At 43.1% G+C, this 21,401-nt stretch overlaps 1 protein-coding gene across 2 annotated transcripts in view; it reads right to left on the reverse strand.

Annotated features, from left to right (window-relative positions):
• LOC129814156 (receptor-type tyrosine-protein phosphatase N2-like) overlaps positions 1-21,401 on the reverse strand; it is a 151,678-nt gene that overhangs the window by 50,038 nt on the left and 80,239 nt on the right. For both annotated transcript variants that reach the window (XR_008753236.1, XM_055867000.1), the window contains exon 14: positions 15,294-15,358. Coding sequence is in view for 1 of the 2 variants with exons in the window: in XM_055867000.1 (XP_055722975.1) it covers positions 15,294-15,358 (65 nt within the window). In the remaining variant the exon portion in view is untranslated. The remainder of the gene's footprint in view (positions 1-15,293; positions 15,359-21,401) is intronic.

The following is a 21,401-nucleotide window of genomic DNA, read 5'->3' on the forward strand; positions in this document are numbered from 1 at the left end:
GTAGTAGTGGTAGAAGTAGTAGTAGTAGTAATAATGGTAGTAGTAGTAGTGGTAGAAGTAGTAGTAATAATGGTAGTAGTAGTAGTATTGGTGGAAGAAGTAGTGGTATTAGTGGTAGAAGTGATAGAAATAGTAGTAGACGTGGTAGTAGTAGTGGTAGAAGTATTAGTGGTAGAAGTAGTAGTAGTGGTAATAATGGTAGTAGTAGTAGTAGTTGTAGTATTGGTGGAAGAAGTAGTGGTATTAGTGGTATAAATAGTAGTAGAAGTGGTGGTAGTAGTAGTGGTAGTGGTAGTAGTAGTGGTAGTAATGGTAGTAGAAGTAGTAGTGGTAAAATACGTAGTGGTGGAAGTATTAGTGCTACAAGTAGTAGTAGTGGTAATAATGGTAGTAGTAGTAGTAGTATTGGTGGAAGAAATAGTCGTAGAAGTGGTAGTAGTAGTGGTAGTGGTAGTAGTAGTGGTAGTAATGGTAGTAGTAGTAGTAGTGGTGGAATAAGTAATGGTAGAAGTATTTGTGGTAGAAGTATTTGTGGTAGTAGTAGTGGTAGTGGTAGTAGTAGTGGTAGAAGTAGTAATGTTAGTAGAAGTAGTATTGGTAGAATAAGTAGCGGTAGAAGTAGTAGTAGAAGTAGTAGTAGTGGTAATAATGGTAGTAGTAGTAGTAATTGTATTGGTGGAAGAAGTAGTGGTAGAAGTGGTAGAAATAGTAGTAGTGGTAGTACCAGATGTAAAAGAAAAAGCGTATAAATGTGGGGGACCTTATTGTTATCACAATCCTATCAGTCTGCCTCGAACAAAAAGAGACAATTCATTTTAGAGGCTTTGAGGCATTCTCCCTGTCTGAGACTGATTCGTGATGAAGGTGATTGCTGTGGAGGCAGACAGACGTGATGCATTAAGCTTGAAGAGTCAGCTGCCGCTCCTATTGATGGCAGGGAGAAAAGAGAAAAGAAAGGTTGTTTTGATGCCCAGGGAAGAAAAAAATGTCTCTGTGTATTCACAGACAAAGAGAGAGAGAGAGAGAGAGAGAGAGAGAGAGAGAGAGAGAGAGAGAGCTCCTCAAAATGCCATTGCTTTCTTGGCCAGGTGGCTGGTACAATCAGAGTGAATTGGTCAGGAAAGCGTTGTGGCAGAACCAAACTGCAGCCAAAGGTCTTCGGTAACTCCAACACAAATAATATACAGCATCTATTTTCTATTCTACGTCTATTTTATGTCTTGTCAATTCTATACAACGCATCTATAGTAAGGGTATTTCAACATTCTTATTGATGTTGTCCAATGGAAATGTAATTATATGTATTGTATAAAGCACAACACAATTTTGCCACAGCCTTTGAAATATTGTGATGAATCATTAATAGCATCTACACTGTACATTCAGCAACTGTAGTTACATTCTTCACTAGATAAAAATGCCTGCAGCCCTCTTTAACTCTGCATTACCAAACACAGGCCAAAATAGAATGGGGGCATTTCACTCAAATAAACAAACCTATGAATAATAAATATGTGTTGTGGTATTGTATGAATTATGTGTGTGCGTGTGAGAGAGAGAGAGACAACACTGCTAATGTTCTCACTGTCACACATACATATCCACACAAACAACAGTATGCACTGAGCCTCCAAAGCTCATTTCCAACAGCAGCCTATCCTACTGTATGTAATCACCAATATTCCTCTAAGATGAGCTTGTTAAAAGCGTCTTCCTCATTATTCTCGAGCTAAAAGCCTATTCGTTAGCATGCAGCACAGTTCAAAGCCAACAACATGCCGGTGATCAAGGTGAATGGTACGCCTGTCACCGCCCATCTTATCCTTCGGATTGAATCCCCCACACATCCATTACTGCCACGTTTGTATGTGAGGGGTGGTGTGTGTGTTTTGTGTGGGGTGGTGTGTGTTTGGTGGGGTGTTGTGTGTGTATGTGTGTGTGGGAGTGCTCTATGTTGAAAAGCTCTATGTACGGTATGAACACAATTCAAATTCTGAAAAGAGTTGCTTGTTGGGAGGAGACGTTTTCACTCCCAAGTGTCTTTTGACTGAATACATGAGTATCTGCCGGAGTGAACGGAGAAACTTTGAAAGGAACTGAGCACCATGTTCAATGCATATCCGTTATCCGCTAAACGTGATGGCTCTCTATGTGGATACATTTCACTAGCATAATGTTAGAGGTGGCTAGCCGGGGATGTGCTGTGCTGTTGTCAGTGAGGTGGCCTGTTACAGCTGTTAGTCATATATTGTATACAGGACCCAAGGAGAAATTATGCTATTCTATTCTAAACATGTGAGAGTCTCACTGAAATACAGGAAGGAATACAATAACTCTCAAATTAAGCTACTTACAGGAAACAAAGAGGAAAATAAATAATGATTTCTTATATGCAATGTATAATTGAGAGAATGCCAAGAGTGTGCAAAGCTGTCATCAAGGCAAAGGGTGGCTATTTGAAGAATCTCAAATATAAAATACATTTTGATTAGTTTAACACTTTTTTGGTTACTACATGATTCCATATGTGTTATTTCATAGTTTTGATATCTTCACTATTATTATACAATGTAGAAAATAGTAAAAATAAAGAAAAACCCTTGAATGAGTAGGTGTTTTAAAACTTTTGAGCGGTAGTGTATACCATTTAGCAGACGCTTTTATCCAAAGCGACTTACGGTCACGCTTGCATACATTTTACGTATGGGTGGTCCCACGAATCGAAACCCACTATTCTGGCATTGCAAGTGGCAAAGCCACGCTCTACCAACTGAGCTACAGAGAACTCCTTAACTGTCTCGACTGTAACTGAGATAGGATAGGCCACCTCTTAGTACAGACATGTATTCATCAACTGACCCTCATAGTGTCATTAATGCAGTGTGCATGTCGCTGGCGTTCTCTTATTACTATTCCCCAGGTCGTTGCTGCAAATGAGAACGTGTTCTCAGTCAACTTACCTGGTAAAATAACGGTAAAAAAAAAAAAAAAAAAAAAAAATTAGCCACATTAGGCGCAGAAGAAAACCACCAACTGGGTGAGTATTATACACTAATGACCTGAGAGCACTAGTAACAAAATTGCCTCCTAACACAGCCAGAGGGAAACACTGTTGCACGTTTTTCGCAACAATTTTGTCGCCATTTATCAAAGTAATTTTTGTTTTTTTAAACACTATGAGTCAGGGGGGAGGTCATATTTTTCACAACGGGAGGGGGAAAAAATAGAAACCACTAAAAGCTTGTATAATTATTCATCATTAGATGCACCCCCTCTGGACCAGGCCCATGTTATTGTCATGACAACAACACCCCCCCCTCACCCCCACCCCCGGGGCCCCACCCACCCCACCCCTCAAACACCAATTTGACCCGCCCTCAAATCAAAATGTCTTCGAGGCAAGCAGCTTATGGATGCTTTCCTAATGCCTCGGTATTTACATTTCAGTCATTTAGCAGACACTTATCCAGAGCGACTTACAGGAGCAATTAGGGTTAAGTGCATTGCTCAAGGTCACATCAACAGTCGGCATGGCGATTCGAAACAGCAACCGTTTGGTTACCGGCCCAACACTCTTAACCACTAGGCTACCTGCACTATGTAGCGGTTATGGGCGTTGGGCCGGTAACCAAAAGGTCGCTGGTTCGAATCACAGAGCCGACAAGGTGAAAAATCTGTTGATGTTCCCTTGAGCAAGGTACTTAACCCTAATTGCTCCTGTAAGTCACTCTGGATAAGAGTGTCTGCTTAATGACTAAACTGTATAGTCCACTACTCGGAATTGGGTGCCATTTGGGATGCATACATGTCTCTGAGGGTTAGGGGGGGGGGGGGGGGGGGGGAGTGGCAGTGGGCCAGGGTGCTTGAGCCCGAGCTGTCCCCTCGCCACCCCTCTCTCTAGCCAGGCTCATGTCTCATGGTGTACTGAGTGACTTAAGGAAATGGCTCTGATTTCACAGTTTAATTAGTGCTAATCTGAGAAAGGGTGGCCAATGGTAATGGGCTGGCACACACACACAGCAACATGGGGGAATGTCTGGACAGGGTGTAGGGATAAGAAACTAGGATTAGCTTCTGAGCTTGATACTCTTTTTACATGAAGACTCTGTACCCTTAAGCGAACGTGTGAATTTGTAGACTTTGTTCAGGTCTAAGAAGCATTTTACAGCACAGTATAGCTATCTTGCTCTAGCTCTGCAATGTGCAATTCAAATACATTTAAATATGAAAATGAAATGAAAAATGAATAATATTCCAAATAAATGTTGCCACTAAAACAAAAATGTGCTGAAGCCTTTCTTTCATTAGTCATTGACTGAAAGGGAGGAGGGGAGGTGAGAAACTCCTGAACCTTCTATTTTAATTTAAAAAACATTCTAATCAAATTTCTCCTTATGCATTTATAATTGATATGCAATCAGTCACTTGTGACAGATACCTCAGACAGGTATTCATCCATTACATTTGGGCTTTTGCTCATTTCATGGGGCATGCCTGTTCTACTTTGGTTGTTTATGCGTATTAAAATGGAAAGATTTGATTATTAGCTACTCATTTGAAATGTATCTCTTGGTAGTAGATGTGCCTCATCTCCACAGAGACCGTCCTATCCTACAGGGGTGTATTTTAGAGATGCCCTTTGAGAGGAAACAGATAAAACTCCATCAACGTTTAAATCTTTTCACTGTGATTCTAAGGATAAATATGTCCATTGTGAAATAGAGGATTTTTTGGGGGGGTCTGGGATAGGATAAATTGACTGTTTGGTGGTGCGGTCTGAATAGTGGTATTGCCATCATTGCCATCATCAATGATGAAATCTTTTTAGTAATTAGTTGATAAAAGCTACCAAGGTTAAGCTGGAGGGAGATCTCTCTCCACCTGTCTCTCTCTGTGTGTCTCTCTGTGTCTCTCTGTGTGTCTCTCTCTGTGTCTCTCTGTCTCTCTCTGTGTCTCTCTGTGTGTCTCTCTGTGTGTCTCTCTGTGTGTCTCTCTGTGTGTCTCTCTGTGTGTCTCTCTGTGTGTCTATCTGTGTGTCTATCTGTCTCTCTCTGTCTCTCTCTGTCTCTCTGTGTCTCTCTGTGTCTCTCTGTGTCTCTCTGTGTCTCTCTCTGTCTCTCTCTGTCTCTCTCTGTCTCTCTCTGTCTCTCTCTGTCTCTCTCTGTCTCTCTCTGTCTCTCTCTGTCTCTCTCTGTCTCTCTCTGTCTCTCTCTACTCCAGAGGAGAGTGTTTTTGAAAAGTAATAGTACATGTGATGTTGGTGAAATGGCTGGAAGTGCCAATTACTAATCATAATAGAGAAGTAGAAATCCTACTGTGTTTGATCAGGTAGGGAATACAGCAGACACCAGTAATACGCTAAAGGGAAAAAGAACTCCAGCTAATTGTTCAGCACACACTGCATGCTCTGATTAAAAATGACTCAATTTGCAGATAAAGGGAGACAATCAACAAGATTATGACTAAAGTAATCTATTAAATGCACACATAAAACAACAACACCAGTATCAGCCTACAAATGAACAAAGTTCCACTATTTATCACTTCAAGCATTTAATTTACTGTATATAGTTTCTAATTTCAATTATATTTAAGAGCGAGACTACGTTGTGAGGTTCATCTTATTAAAACAAAGTAGAGACACAATAGAAAAACAATAACATGTGGATATAAAATAAATGTCACAACATGATTAGTGATTCTAGGTAAAAGGCAGTGTATCACATTCTTGTAAGGGAGAGGGAGATGGAGGGCGAGATGGGTACAGGGAGGGAGACAGACGGATGGAGGGAAGTAGGGGTTGCTGGGAGGGATGCAGGGATAGAGGGATGGATGGCTGAAGGGAGGAGGTAGACCTTCACATCATAGTACTGTATATGACCATTGAAGCAGACTATATAGCTCAGTCAGGTCCTGTCAATGTCAGAGGACTACTGTACTGTACAGCAGACTGTCAGTTAGGATCACATGGCTCTTCTTCCATCTCACTACCAAAAAGCATAACATCATACCGTAACATGGTTTAAAGGCCCCAAGCAATGTCTCTCCTGGCATGAGTACAGTGAAAGAAGCTAATCCATAACAACTGTAGTCATCTCTGGTTCTCTACATCTTGGTTGCATCTCAAATAGCACCCTATTATCCATTAAGTGCACTACTTTTGACTAGGGCCCATAGAGCTCTCGTCAAAAGTAGTGCACCATTAAGGAAATCGGGTGCCATTTGGGACAGACATTTTGTAATATTGTACTAGCATGGCTTTGTACTGGAGAGGAATCATGAGCTACAGTTGAAGTCAGAAGTTTACATACAATTAGGTTGTAATCATAAAAAAAAGGGGGGATGCTTGCAAGCCCGAAGAACACCATCCCAAACGTGGAGCACGGGGTGGCAGCATCATGTTGTGGGGGTGCTTTACTGCAGGAGGGACTGGTGCACTTCACAAAATAGATGGCAAGGAAAATTATGTGGATATATTGAAGCAACATCTCAAGACATCAGTCATTAAGTTAAAGCCTGGTCGCAAATGGGTCTTCCAAATGGACAATGACCCCAAGCATACGTCCAAAGTTGTGGCAAAATGGCTTAAGGACAACAAAGTCAAGGAGTGGCCATCACAAAGCCTTGACCTCAATCCCATAGAACATTTGTGGGCAGAACTGAAAAAGCATGTGCAAGCAAGGAGGCCTACAAATCTGACTCAGTTACACCAGCTCTGTCAGGAGGAATGGACCAAAATTCACCCAGCTTATTGTGGGAAGCTTATGGAAGGCTACCCGAAACGTTTGACCCAAGTGAAACAATTTAAAGGCAATGCTACCAAATACTAATTGAGTGTATGTAAACGTCTGACCCACTGGGAATGTGATGAAAGAAATACAACCTGAAATAAATCATTCTCTCTACTATTATTCTGACATTTCACATTCTTAAAATAAAGTGGTGATCCTAACTGACCTAATATAGGGAATTTTTACAAGGATAAAACGTCAGGAATTGTGAAAAACTGAGTTTAAATGTATTTGGTTAAGGTGTATGTAAACTTCCGACATCAACTGTATGTTCAGATAACACGGCTCTGTATGTATGACGACAGTGTTTGTATGTATGAAGACATGGTGCCATTGACTGTTAAAAACAGACAATAATTTGGTAATTGCTGTGTCTTTCTCTAAATTCCCTCTGGTCTCCAGTCTCTGTGGAATGACAGCTTGTTTGCTGAGGCGGTTTTTGTCACTTATCCAGAGCCACTTACAGGAGCACTTAGGGTTAAGTTCCTTGCTCAAGGGCACATCGACGGATATTTCACCTCGTCGGCTCAGGGATTTGAACCAGCAAACTTTCGGTTACTGGCCAAACATTCTTAACTGCTACCTGCTGCCCCAATACAGAGAGAAAGCGCACCAAACTGCACCCTATTCCCTATTTAGTGCACTACATTTGACCAGGATCCATAGGGCTCTTGTAAAAGTACTGCGCTATATAGGGAATACGGTGCCATTCTGGACACAGTCAGCGCTGTCTGCTGTTTAAATTGTCTTCCTATTGTCCCCTATCCTTTTAAGTAAATGAGATTACAGCAATATCTGTGGATGGATGCAATCTTTACGTGGCTTTAATTTGAATACCGATGTTACTTTGATTGGAAGACATCCAATGTTTGAAAAGGTTGGTATCATTATATAGAATATGGAATGTTTACCTCTTACTTGGCTGGGAGGATGTCTCAATATATACAACATAACATCTACACTGACTGTACAAAACATTAGGAACATCTTTCCATGACATACTGACCATGTGAATCCAGGTGAAAGCTATGATTCCTGTAAAATCCACTTCAGCCAGTGTAGATTAAGGGAAGGAGACCGGTTAAAGAAGGATTTTTAAGCCTTGAGGTATGGTAGTAGGTGCCAAGCGCACCGGTTTGAGTGTGTTAAGAACTGCAACGCTGCTGGGTTTTTCACACTCAACAGTTTCCCGTGTGTATCAAGAATGGTCCACCACCCAAAGGACATCCAGCCAACTTGACACAACTGTGGGAAGCACTGGAGTCAACATGGGACAGCACATGCATCCATTTGTACGTACAAAACATTAGGAACACATTCCTAATATTGAGTTGCAACCACCTTTGCCCTCAGAACAGCCTCAATTCGTCAGGCCATGGACTCAACAAGGTGTCGAAGGCGTTCCTCAGGGATGCTGGCCCATGTTGACTCCCACAGTTGTGTTATGTTGGCTGGTAGTGGATCTCTACTCTGAATAGCTTGTTCCATCTCAGCCCAAAGATGCTCAATTGGATTGAGATCTGGTGACTGGGAAGGCCACCACAGTAAGCTAAATTCACGATCATGTTTGTGGAACCATTTCTGGACAATCCTAGCCTTGTGGCATGGGGCATTATCCTGCTGAAACCCTACATTTGAAGATGGATACACTGCTGCCATGATGGGATGCCCAATGATGATCAGATATCCTGCGGCATTCAAACGTTGCTCCACTTTCATCAAGGGGACAAATATGTGCCATGAAAACACACCCCACTCCACCACACCATCACACCACCAGCAGCCTGTAATGTTGATATGAGGCATGATGGATGCATGTACTCATGTGGTTTTCTCCTTACCCTAGTCCTCCCATCAGCATGAAACAGCAGGAACCGGGATACATCAGACCAGGCAATGTTTTTCCCATTCTCCAGCATCCAGTGTATTCGTTCCTTAGCCCACTGCAACCTCAGCTTCTTGTTTTTTGCTGAAAGAAGTGCAGCTCTGTAAGGTTGTCAGCTGCCATACCCTATTCGTGTCAAGGTACGATGAGTTGTGCATTCTTTTATGGGTCTCTGGGTATCAATGTTGTACTGGATTGTCAGTTGACTAACTGTAGTCTGTCTTTTGCGCTGCACAATTCGTGTCAGCCTCCTTTGTCCTCTTTCAATGACTTGCTTTCGACAACTGGCCTGCCGTTGGCTAGATGTCCTTTTGGTGGTGGACCATTCTTGATACACACAGGAAACTGTTGAGAATGAAAAACGCAGCTGGGTTGCAGTTCTTGACACAAACCGGTGCGCTTGGCAACTACTACCATACCCTGTTCAAAGGCACTTAAATATTTTGTCTTGCCCATTCACCCTCTGAATGGCACATATACACAATCCATGTCTCAATTGTCTCAAGACTTAAAAATCTTTCTTTAACCAGCCCCCTCTTCATTTACACTGATTGAAGTGGATTTAACAGGTGATATTAAATCCACATTAATGGATATATATATATATATATATATATATATATATATATATATATACATACAGTTGAAGTTGGAAGTTACCATACACTAGGATGGAGTCATTAAAACTCATTTTTCAACCACTCCACAAATTTCTTGTTAACAAACTAAAGTTTTGGGAAGTTGGTTAGGACATCTACTTTGTGCATGACACAAGTCATTTTTCCAACAATTGTTTACAGACAGATTATTTCACTTATAATTCACTGTATCACAATTGCAGTGGGTTAGAAGTCTACATACACTAAGTTGACTGTGCCTTTAAACAGCTTGGAAAATTCCAGAAAATTATGTCATGGCTTTAGACGCTTCTGATAGGCTAATTTACATAATTTGAGTCAATTGGAGGTGTACCTGTGGATGTATTTCAAGGCCTACCTTCAAACTCAGTGCCTCTTTGCTTGACATCATGGGAAAATCAAAAGAAATCAGCCAAGACCTCAGAAAACAAATTGGAGACCTCCACAAGTCTGGTTCATCCTTGGGAGCAATTTCCAAACACCTGAAGGTACCACGTTCATCTGTACAAACAATAGTAAGCAAGTATAAATACCATGGGACCACGCAGCCATCATACCGTTTAGGAAGGAGACGCGTTCTGTCTCCTAGAGATGAACCTACTTTGGTGCAAAAAGTGCAGATCAATCCCAGAACAACAGCAAAGGACCTTGTGAAGATGCTGGAGGAAACAGGTACAAAAGTATCTATATCCACAGTAAAACAAGTTCTATATCAACATAATCTGAAAGGCCGCTCAGCAGGGAAGAAGCTACTGCTCCAAAACCGCCATAAAAAAGCCAGACTACGGCTTGCAACTGCACATGGGGACAAAGATCGTACTTTTTGGAGAAATGTCCTCTGGTCTGATGAAACAACAATATAACTCTTTGGCCATAATGACCATCATTATGTTTGGAGGAAAAAGGGGGAGGCTTGCAAGCCAAAGAACACCATCCCAATCGTAAAGCACGGGGTTGGCAGCATCATGTTGTGGGGGTGCTTTGCTGCAGGAGGGACTGGTGCTCTTCACAAAATAGATGGCATCATGAGGGCAAGGAAAATTATGTGAATATATTGAAGCAACATCTCAAGACATCAGTCAGGAAGTTAAAGCTTGGTCGCAAATGGGTCTTCCAAATGGACAATGACCCCAAGCATACTTCCAAAGTTGTGGCAAAATGGCTTAAGGACAACAAAGTCAAGGTATTGGAGTGGCCATCACAAAGCCCTGACCTCAATCCTATAGAAAATTTGTGGGCAGAACTGAAAAAGTCTGTGCGAGCAAGGAGGCCTACAATCCTGACTCAGTTACACCAGCTCTGTCAGGAGGAATGGGCCAAAATTCACCCAACATGTTTTAGGAAGCTTTAGGCTACCCAAAACATTTCACCCAAGTTAAACAATTTATAGGCAATGCTACCAAATACTAATTGAGTGTATGTAAACGTCTGACCCACTGGGAATGTGATGAAAGAAATACAAGCTGAAAAAAATAATTCTCTCTACTATTATTCTGACATTTCACGTTCTTAAAATAAAGTGGTGATCCTAACTGACCTAAGACAGGGAATTTTTACTAGGATTAAATGTCAGGAATTGTGAAAAACTGAGTTTAAATGTATTTGGCTAAACTGTATGTAAACTTCCGACTTCAACTGTGTGTGTGTGTGTGTATATATATATATATATATATATATATATGTAAAACATAACATACTTCACTTTATCCTCAATGTGGGGTTGGGGTGAGCAGGGGGATGCTGGAGCCCAGTGGGGTTGGGGTGAGTAGGGGGATGCTGGAGCCCAGTGGGGTTGGGGTGAGCAGGGGGATGCTGGAGCCCAGTGGTTTTGGGGTGAGCAGGGGGATGCTGGATCCCAGTAGGGCTGGGGTGAGCAGGGGGATGCTGGATCCCAGTAGGGCTGGGGTGAGCAGGGGGATGCTGGAGCCCAGTGGGGTTGGGGTGAGCAGGGGGATGCTGGAGCCCAGTAGGGCTGGGGTGAGCAGGGAGATGCTGGAGCCCAGTGGGGTTGGGGTGAGTAGGGGGATGCTGGAGCCCAGTGGGATTGGGGTGAGCAGGGGGGTGCTGGAGCCCAGTGGGGTTGGGGTGAGCAGGGGGATGCTGGAGCCCAGTGGGGTTGGGGTGAGCAGGGGGATGCTGGAGCCCAGTGGGTTTGGGGTGAGCAGGGAGATGCTGGAGCCCAGTGGGGTTGGGGTGAGTAGGGGGATGCTGGAACCCAGTGGGTTTGGGGTGAGCAGGGGGATGCTGGAGCCCAGTGGGTTGAGATAAAGGGCTGAAGGTAGATGTCAAGCATCATTATGTCAGCTGCATTGTGTTCCACTGTAGACCATTCTATTAAAGCAGGTAATCTACAACTACTGCTGAATTCTGCATTCCATATTTGACATGACGTGTGTATGTCAGTGTTCATTCAATGTATGCTTACACACTAAAGCCTTTCCAAACACATTTCCTTTCATTTTGCATCATGAGCGGCACTTCCTCCTATATCAACATTACCTCCTGTCTCCAACAGCTCCTATCCGAACCTGTATTTTTGTGGATGTTTTTCTGCAAAATGCATCTGATGAGATCCCATCCTGGGTCACATAATGAGCCTTAATGCTCTCACAGAGCAGAAGGAAGGGAGTTGATGATTACAGACTGTCTCCTCATACCTCCGACCGGAACAGCCCCAGGAACCACCTGCTCTAAAGGTCAGGAATGAGCTCACACTGCTCAACTACTCCCTCCCACCCTCCCTCCCTCAATGAGCTCACAATGCTCAGCTCCTTTCTCTTGGTTTAGCTCAGTATGCCCTTCCCTCCCTCCCTTCCTACATCCCTCCCTCCCTTCCTACATCCCTCCCTCCCTACCTCCCTACATCCCTACCTACCTACATCCCTCCCTACCTACCTACATCCCTCCCTACATCCCTACCTACCTACATCCCTCCCTACCTACCTACCTACATCCCTCCCTACCTACCTACATCCCTCCCTACCTACCTACATCCCTCCCTCCCTTCCTACATCCCTCCCTACATCCCTACCTACCTACACCCCTCCCTACCTACCTACATCCCTCCCTACCTACCTACATCCCTCCCTCCCTTCCTACATCCCTCCATCCCCCTTGCAATAATGGAAATAGTGAGTTGTGAGGGTTGTTTAGTTGACAAACAATGGACCCTATGAGTACATACCAATACATTACACATTACAGAGTCAAAACAAATGTCACTACCAACAGTGAGTCCTGCTAAGATGGTATGAGCGCAGATAATTTTGAACGAGCTGACAAGTACAGTACAACTCTTTGCATTACAGCTCTTAAATACTGTGATGACACAGAAATGAGAGAGAGACAGAGAGACAGAGAAAGTGAGAGATGGAGAGATCAAGAGAGATAGATGGAGAGTATATGTGAGTCTGTTTGGTATTGAACTGTGAGAGTCACCCAGCCGTTGTATTTATAGTTATGCGCAACAGCAGCACGGCAATCCAGGAGCAGCATCTGATGCGGTGAACACCTCGTGAGCTATCCCAGCATGCCCCTGGCCGACAGGCCTCACTGTGGGAATGTGTCCCAAATGGCACCCTATTCCCTATGACGCACTGCTTGTGACCAGGACCCATTTGGATGCGCCCTGGGCCTCATTACCATATCAAATCGCATTTGGATGCTGTGTCTTGAACATAAAAAGGGCCAGCACTTCAATAGGTTCTTGATTAAATTTTCACATAGATACATTTGAATATCTATTACAATAGATGCAGAATTCTTTCTCTCCATCACTCTGATGTCCCAATAATTTTTTGTAGCTCTTTTTGTAATGAAAATGAGCTGAGATAATGTCTGTATGCCTGTAAACAGATGTTGTCTGAAGTACTGTCTCTTGATCCATTGAAATGGATCTCGATCATCCACATTAATGAACAATTTGAAATATTCCAATATTCTAAAGGTTTCCAATAGGGCATCTAGGTATTGGAAATCAATGTAAAATGTAAACAGACATGTAAACAGACATATCATTAAATAATCTGTTTTATTTTAATTTATTTCAAATGCAATCAACGTTTGTCTGTTTCTCACTAGCAAAACAATTATAACATGTCATCAGGAGGCAGACGCACAATAAAGGCATCCAGCCGTATTGTCTTTATAGTTCTAAAGCCACAACAGACAGCTTTAATCCTTATTTTTGGACAGAGGTGTGCCGTCAGTGGCTTCGTCCCAAATGGCACCCTATTCTCTATTTAGTGCACTTCTTTTATAAAGGTCCCTGGTCAAAAGTTGTGCACTACTAGGGAATAGAGTCCAATTGGGATGCAAACCAGTCTCTCAGAGGAGAGAGCCCTAGCCATGACGGTTGTAATCAATTAAAATAGCTGTGCGGGGCTATCTAACCACGCTCCTGTGTTTTCTCTTTGATTAATTCCTTCCACGGCTGTCTAAAACACCGTTTTGAGAATAGATTGGAAGGAGAACAATTCAAGCTGAACAAAGCAGCGTTGCAGCACAAGGGACTGACTGGGATTAGTGGAAACTACTCCAGGACAATTATAATCTGAGTTCTGTCCAGACTCCTTATCTCACTCCACTCATAATTGGACCCATGTAGAAGAAGTGTGGAAACAACAATGTGTGTGTCCCAAGTGGTACCCTATTCTCCTATGTACTGCCCCCATAGGGCTCTGGTCCAAAGGAGAGCACTATGTAGGGAAAAGGTTCCTTTTTGGATACAACCGATGCTCGAGTTGGCTAATGTAAAAACACAGCAAGCTATAACAACAGATGTGTATTTCTGTTCTATTTAAAACTCAGTTATTACTAAATTAAATGGGTACTTTAGCCACCATCACCTGTTTTGACTCATACAATCTATAATGCGCAAAATATGTCCAACAGAACATATGTAGAATTCAAAACTCTTGAAGGTGGGCACTTTGCAAAAACCTAACTCACTCTCCCCTATCTGATCACAGTAGATATCAATCTATCTCAGTGTTCTGAGAGAATCCATTTCAGAACAGAATTGTGAAATGGAGTAACTCTGTACCTGACCAATGCAAGGCCAAGGAGTGGGAGATGGGGGCAGCAGTAGCAGTGCAGCACCAGACATTATCTGAATATGCCTTATTTGTGTCCCAAATGTACCCTATTCCCTACATAGTGCAGTATTTTTTACCAGACCCCTATGGGCCTGGTCAAAAGTAGTGTAGTACATTGGGAATAGGGTGCCATTTGGGACACAGCCCTTCTCTCTCACAACAGCAGTTCAATTGGTGATAATAGGGTCCATTCTGGCTAGGTATTGAATTCCCTCCTCCCTCGCTCTCATCTCTCTGTCTCTCTCACCAGACGCGTTGAGCTCATCCCTGCCATTTTGATTGACGGTGTGAATGTGACACAGTCATTGAGGCAGAATTACTGCTGAATCAATAACAGAGAGAGGAGAGACACTCCACAGCGTATTTAATAGAGAGGTAGCAGAGAATGGTAATGTTCACGAGTGGAGCCCAGGAGAGCCAGCCAGTCAGAGTGGGTACTAAAAATGGAGGCTCTGTAACGGTGCTTTTTCCACTGGTGCATAAAGGTGCTTTGTAAGTGCCGAGCACAGAAAATAAAGAATTTGTCAGTTCATTTGCTCTACGGTCACTATTTCTCTTTCACACAGAATCTGTCAAAATATTTAATTATGCTCTCAGGAAAGTGTACTTCTTTACAAATGTGCTTTGCTGTAGCAGCCCCCATGAGGAAAACACTCAAATAAATGACATAGGACAATTTAAACTATCAAAAATAATCTCACAGTCTGAGATCATGGCTGCTTTCCAAATGGAACCCTATTCCCTATATACTGCACAACTGTTAACCAGAGACTATGGGCCCTATTGGAGGCACTACCTGCCCTATGGGCCCTGGTCAAAAGTAATGCACTACATAGGGAATAGGGTGTCATTTGAGTCAAACCATATAAAGAAGGGAACTTACATCTGTGATTCGAGCCTCCAGAATGATCACCTTGGCCTCCTTCTCCACTGCATCCTTCTGGCGAACTGTGAAGGGGAGAAACAGCAGCCTTTGTGAGACAGAGGCGTCAATCACTCTTACAGTGGAATGTGTGGAGGAGGTGGCAGTAAGAGAAGCGGCCTTCACTCCCAGAGGAAACAGACAGGCCATGTCTGCGTTCCAAATGGCACCCTGTTCCCTAAATAGTTCACTACTTTTGATAGAAGCCTATAGTACACTATATAGGCATTAGGGAGCCATTTGGGATGAATTCATAGACAGATCTCTACTGTCTAGAAAGGAACTGTCAACAAAACAAGGTCAAGACTATGAAGGACATTATTAGATGTCTTTCTACCAGTCAATGTTTCCTCAATATAATCTAACAGTGCAAGTTATTAACCAATTAGATTGAGTGGAAATAGATTAGTAGATAACAAGTATAGGGCGATTTACCTAAAGGTTTATTTACCTATAGTACACTGAACTAGTAATAAGCATCTTCTCTGAGTTATATCTCTTTTTGCAAGAGTTGAATATTAAGGCAAATCTTCCCCGAAATAGAATTATAAAACTCCTGTTGAATCTTCCTTCCTCTGCCTTTAGAGGAAATCATTTTGAGGTTTAATTGAAATTTGACAGGACCCATTTTACAGGAAGAACAAAATGTTATGAAAAACTGTTCATAAATTAATTCACTATGTTTTCCATGTGAAAGCACCTCCTTTGTTGACACATCCGGCAGATAAAGGATATGCAAATAACCTGGGGAGAGTTTGTGTGCGTCTCAAATGGCACCCTATTCCCTTCATAGTGCACTTCATTTTACCAGCGCTCATAGGGCTCTGGTCAAAAGTAGTGCCCATAGGGCTCTGGTCAAAAGTAGTGCACTATGTAGGGAATAGGGTGCCATTTGCGACACAAACCCTCAACTCTATATAATGTTAATCTAATTAGTGTTTTAATCAATCACAGCAATTATTTGCTCTTGCCAATTCATACAGAGTCCCGTATAATTACGTTGTGCGGCTTCAGATGGGTAATTTGATTGAGGTTCTCTACCTCCTTGGTGAACTGAACTCTGAACCCGAGGAGGGGAGTGTGACCACCTTGTCTGCCGTGGTCGGTCCTGTCAAAGAGGACGTCTTAATAATGCTGTCAGAGCACACCACCTAGGCTACACACACACTTAGTGATGAGCACTTGGCCGTTTCCACTGAACCAGTCAGTCTACAACTCCATGACCATTACCCCACTGTTCAGTAAATGCACCGCAGAGAGGACACTAGGGCGCAGCTAGTGGTAACGTATTGCCTTTGCAAGTGAGGTTCAATTCACAAAGATATGCCCATGAAAGACATGGACATTAAAACCCAGACAAGATCAATTAACTACAACCACACACCACAGCCTGATGAGCATACAATAAACAATCAAACAAATAAGCAGTCAAACAAATAAATAATAAAACAAATACACAATTAAACAAGTAAACAGACAAGTGAACATGAAAAGACTCCCCATGTGGTCCATGGGAGGGATCCAACACAGCAACAAGTGTGACTTCTCTTCCTGGTGCTAGGATGTTCATAGTGAGGGTGAGTTAATTAAAGCCATCCAGTCTCTCATTAGACAATACTTTTGTCATCCCAACACCAGTGTGGAGCATGGCTCCCCCACATCCAGCCTCCTCTCCTATCTCCTCTCATCTCTTTTCTCCTTTCTTTTCTCCTCTCTTTTCTCCTCTCTTTACTCCTCTCTTTACTCCTCTCTTTACTCCTCTCCTTTCTCCTCTCTTTACTCCTCTCTTTACTCCTCTCTTTTCTCCTCTCTTTTCTCCTCTCTTTTCTCCTCTCTTTACTCCTCTCTTTACTCCTCTCTTTTCTCCTCTCCTTTCTCCTCTTTTCACCTCTCCTTTCTCCTCTTCTCTCCTTTCCTTTTTCCTATCTCCTCTCTCTGCTCCTTTCTCCTCTCCTTTCCTCTTCTCCTGTCCTCTTCTCTCTTATCTCCTTTCCTCTTTGTTCTCATCTCCTTTCCTCTTCTCTCTTCTCCTTTCCTCTTCTCTCCTCTCCTCTTTCTTCTCTCCTCTCTTTTCCTCTTCTCTCCTTTTCCCCCTCATCTCCCCTCTCCTTTCATCTTTCTCCTCTCTCCCCTCCTCTCCTCTCCTCTCCTCCCCTCTACTTTCTCCTCTCTTCACTTACTTCTCCTCTCCTTTCTCCCCACTCATCTCCTCTCCTCCTCTCTCCTTTCTCCTCTCAAAACGAGCAGCAGCCCAACTAGAGCTCAGCAACTCAACAGCCATAATGAGCAGGTTAGTTTGTACCACACTGAGTGATTCCAAATCACAACCTGCATGGACAGATCTTTGAAACTACTAACAAACTACAAAAAGGGTGAGGGCAAATTGTCAATTGTGTTTACAGTTTGCATACCTGCAGGTTTTGAGATAAGTCTGAGACACGATATGACACATTTTGAATAGAAATAGCAAAAGTTAACTATACAGATTCTCATTGCATGTCTTGTAAGAAATCCATATTCACATCATTCCATTCTACATATACCATTGTCAGTACGCTCCATCTAATGCTGAATGTCACATTTCCAATACATGTTGTATAAGAAACAGGGGGTACCAGGAGAAAAATTGCTTATTCTTCCTTCTAAAAAAATACATAGGGGTTTCATTTGTCACCCTGGCCTTCATGTCCTGAGTTCTGCTTCATGTTAACTCAGTGCATCAGAGGCGCCTTGAGGGGAACAAAGTAGACGGGATTCAAAAAATGCTCCATTTTTCACCATTGACTGAAGGAAAAGGCCTGGGTCTATGAGTTCACAGCCCAGAATGGGATGCTGTGTCGCACCAGGGACTGTTTCTGAGCACATTTGAGGTAATGAGAAGAAAACAACCGCCATCCTTCAAAGGCGAGGAGCGAGGAGCGAGGAGCGAGGAGCGAGGAGCGAGGAGGCACAACACCATCGCTTGCTGACACACTACACGGATGTAATCACATTACCTGATCATGAGAGCAGTGATCCCTGAACAAATTAAAATAGAGCACAGCGTGTTTTCATCTCTGAAATGTTGTTTTAGCCAAGTAACAATATCACTGTCTTGTGACTTTAAAACAATATTACGAGATAGAGAGGAGAAAAAAAAAGTTATAGTATTTCTATTTTTCCTGCCTGAACCTTCATTTTGTGTAAAGACTCTGTCCCCATCCCCTATAACCGGCTCTCCATGACAGCCCATTGCAAATACAGATGTCAAAACCAATTCCAGAGTCATTTTTCTAAATGTTTTAATTAGATATTATATTTGGGGGTCTCACTTGCATTAATTTGATTTCTGATATCAACATTTCAGCCTTTAATCTGTTTCAAATGATGTTTTTCTCCAATCTCCAACACCCTAGCCTTATTGCCTCCAGTAATATAAACTGCAATATGAAGCAATGAGCAATTAGAGAAGACTTAGAGCATCACAAAGACAATGCAATATGTCATAAAATTAAAAGCAGGGGGTAAAATGGCATCCCAGGCCAGCTGGGGCAAGGAGCCATTACCTCTCTGTGGAGGGGGAGAGAGCAGTACTCCATCACACACTGTCTACATGCCAAATGACACCCTATTCCCTGTATAGTGCCATAGAGCTTTGGTCAAAAGTAGTGCACTATGTAGGGAATAGGGTTACATTTGGGACGCATACACCGTCTGCCAGCTGAATAATGGCAAACAAGCAGAGCACCATCTCTATCTAAACATTTATCATCACTCTCCACTGTTCCTCTGCTGTACAGCTCGTCACAGCATCACAGCACATGTCTGTATGGGGGATGAAATAGTGGTCACAGTACAGAGTTGTACTGGGAGAGGTATCGATAAAGCATCTGTTGTTATTGGGGTCTGGCTTACAACGGTATTGGAATGATTTTCATGTCACATTTGACATACTTTACTGCAACTATTGTTATTCCAAATAACTAAGAACATATTTTTGTTGTTGTGTAATGATGTGCTTGGTCTCGATACAGATGTTCATAACACAGCAGCTAATAAAAAATGTCAGCAATTTTGTGCCGCCAAACCCTTTATTTTGTTGTTAATATTTTCTTTGGGTATTGGATGGTGACATTTTACAGAATGTTGCCACCCCACATTGGCAGTTATGTTTCTGTTGCATTTAGATGCAGGTTCTAAACAGTGATGAGAATGTCTACAAACATCTGATGAAGTTCTTAATGGGTCTGCGTTCCAAATGGCACCCTATACCTTATATAGTCCACTACTTTGACCAGAACCCTGGTCTAAAGTAGTGCACTATATAGGGAATACGGTGCCATATAGGAGGCGACCTATGACACAAACAACCCTCCTACACAGGGTAAACAACAACACCCATGAACTGAGGCTACTGCACAAACATGTCACACAGTCTAGGACATCGCAGCCTCACCTTTCAACAGCAGATTCACAAATGCTCAGGAAGGGAGGCTAGGTCAGAGAGATGGAGCAAGGGAGGCAGGGAGGGAGGGAGAGACGGAGAGAGGGAGCATTTCGGTTTGATAAGTGGAGGTGATGATGATTCACAGACAGCAGGTAAGCAGCTAAAACTGGGACAGACTGTATCAGCCCATCCACAGCAGGGATCTGAATCAAAAGGCAGCGCTCACGAAGACAGAATCATAAAGACATTGCACTCCATTGTCAAATGGTCAAGCTACTTTTTCTGCTTACCATAACACTGCTTACCATTACACTGCTTACCATGACACTGCTTACCATGACACTGCTTTTTATAATACTGGCTGTACCAGCAACACAAACCATGCCCATCAGTGGGCTGTGACAGTGACAGTAGTCTAGCCTGTTAGCCAGTACAGAACACTAGCAGCTGTAGACATAACACCACAGGGACTCCCAGCAAAGTCTCCTGATAACACCAAACACCTTGTCTGCATTCCAAATGGCACCCTATTCCTTATTTAGTGCACTATGTGCTCTACTTTTGGCCAGAGCACATGGGCCCTGGTCAAAAGTAGTGCACTATGGAATAGTGAGATGCAGACAAGGTGTTTGGTGTTATCAGGAGAGTTTGTCCCAGACAGCCAACTCTTAGACCCGTCCTTCAGGAACCATTAACACACAACTTCCCACATAACCAGGCCTGAGCCAATTGGACACTGGGAGGAAGGAGATATACAGAGTTCATTAGGTACACCACCTTGTTCATGAAAATGGATCGCTCCAACAGACAATGAGCCACGGGGCCGTGGTTTGCTATATAAAGCAGGCAGTCAGGCATCGAGGCATTCAGTTACTGTTCGACTGAATGTTAGCATGGGCAAAACGAGTGACCGAAGCAACTTTGAGAGTGGTATGATCATCGGTGGCAGGTACGCCAGATCCTGTATCTCAGATATGTACGACCTTCTGGGCTTTTTACGCGCGATAGTATCTAGGATCTACTAAGAGTTGTGCAACTAACAACAAACATCCAGTCTGCGGCAGTCCTGTGGACGAAAACAGCTCATTGATTAGAGAGGTCGAAGGAGAATACCAAGAATCGTGCAAGCTAAAGGGCGGGCCACAAACAAATAACGGCACAGTACAACAGTGGTATGCAATACGACATCTCGGAAAGCAGAACTCGTTGATCCTTGTCAAGGATATGCTATTGCAGCAGACGAACACACCGGGTTCCACTTCTATCAGCTAAAAATCATCCTTGACAAGTAACAACAAGTTCTGCGTTGCATCACAGCCTGGAACGGCAATTGCTCGGCCTCCGACCGCAAGGCACTACAGAGGGTAGTGCGTACGGCCCAGTACTTCACTGGGGCTAAGCTGCCTGCCATCCAGGACCTCTACACCAGGCGGTGTCAGAGGAAGGCCCTAAAAATTGTCAAAGACCCCAGACACCCCAGTCATAGACTGTTCTCTGTGCTACCGCATGGCAAGCGGTACCGGAGTGCCAAGTCTTGGACAAAAAGGCTTCTCAACAGTTTTTACCCCCAGGCCATAAGACTCCTGAACAGATAATCAAATGGCTACCCAGACTATTTGCATTGTGTGACCCCCCCACCCCCT

This window comes from Salvelinus fontinalis, chromosome 17, assembly GCF_029448725.1.
Source record: "Salvelinus fontinalis isolate EN_2023a chromosome 17, ASM2944872v1, whole genome shotgun sequence".
Classification (NCBI taxonomy): Eukaryota; Metazoa; Chordata; class Actinopteri; order Salmoniformes; family Salmonidae; genus Salvelinus; species Salvelinus fontinalis.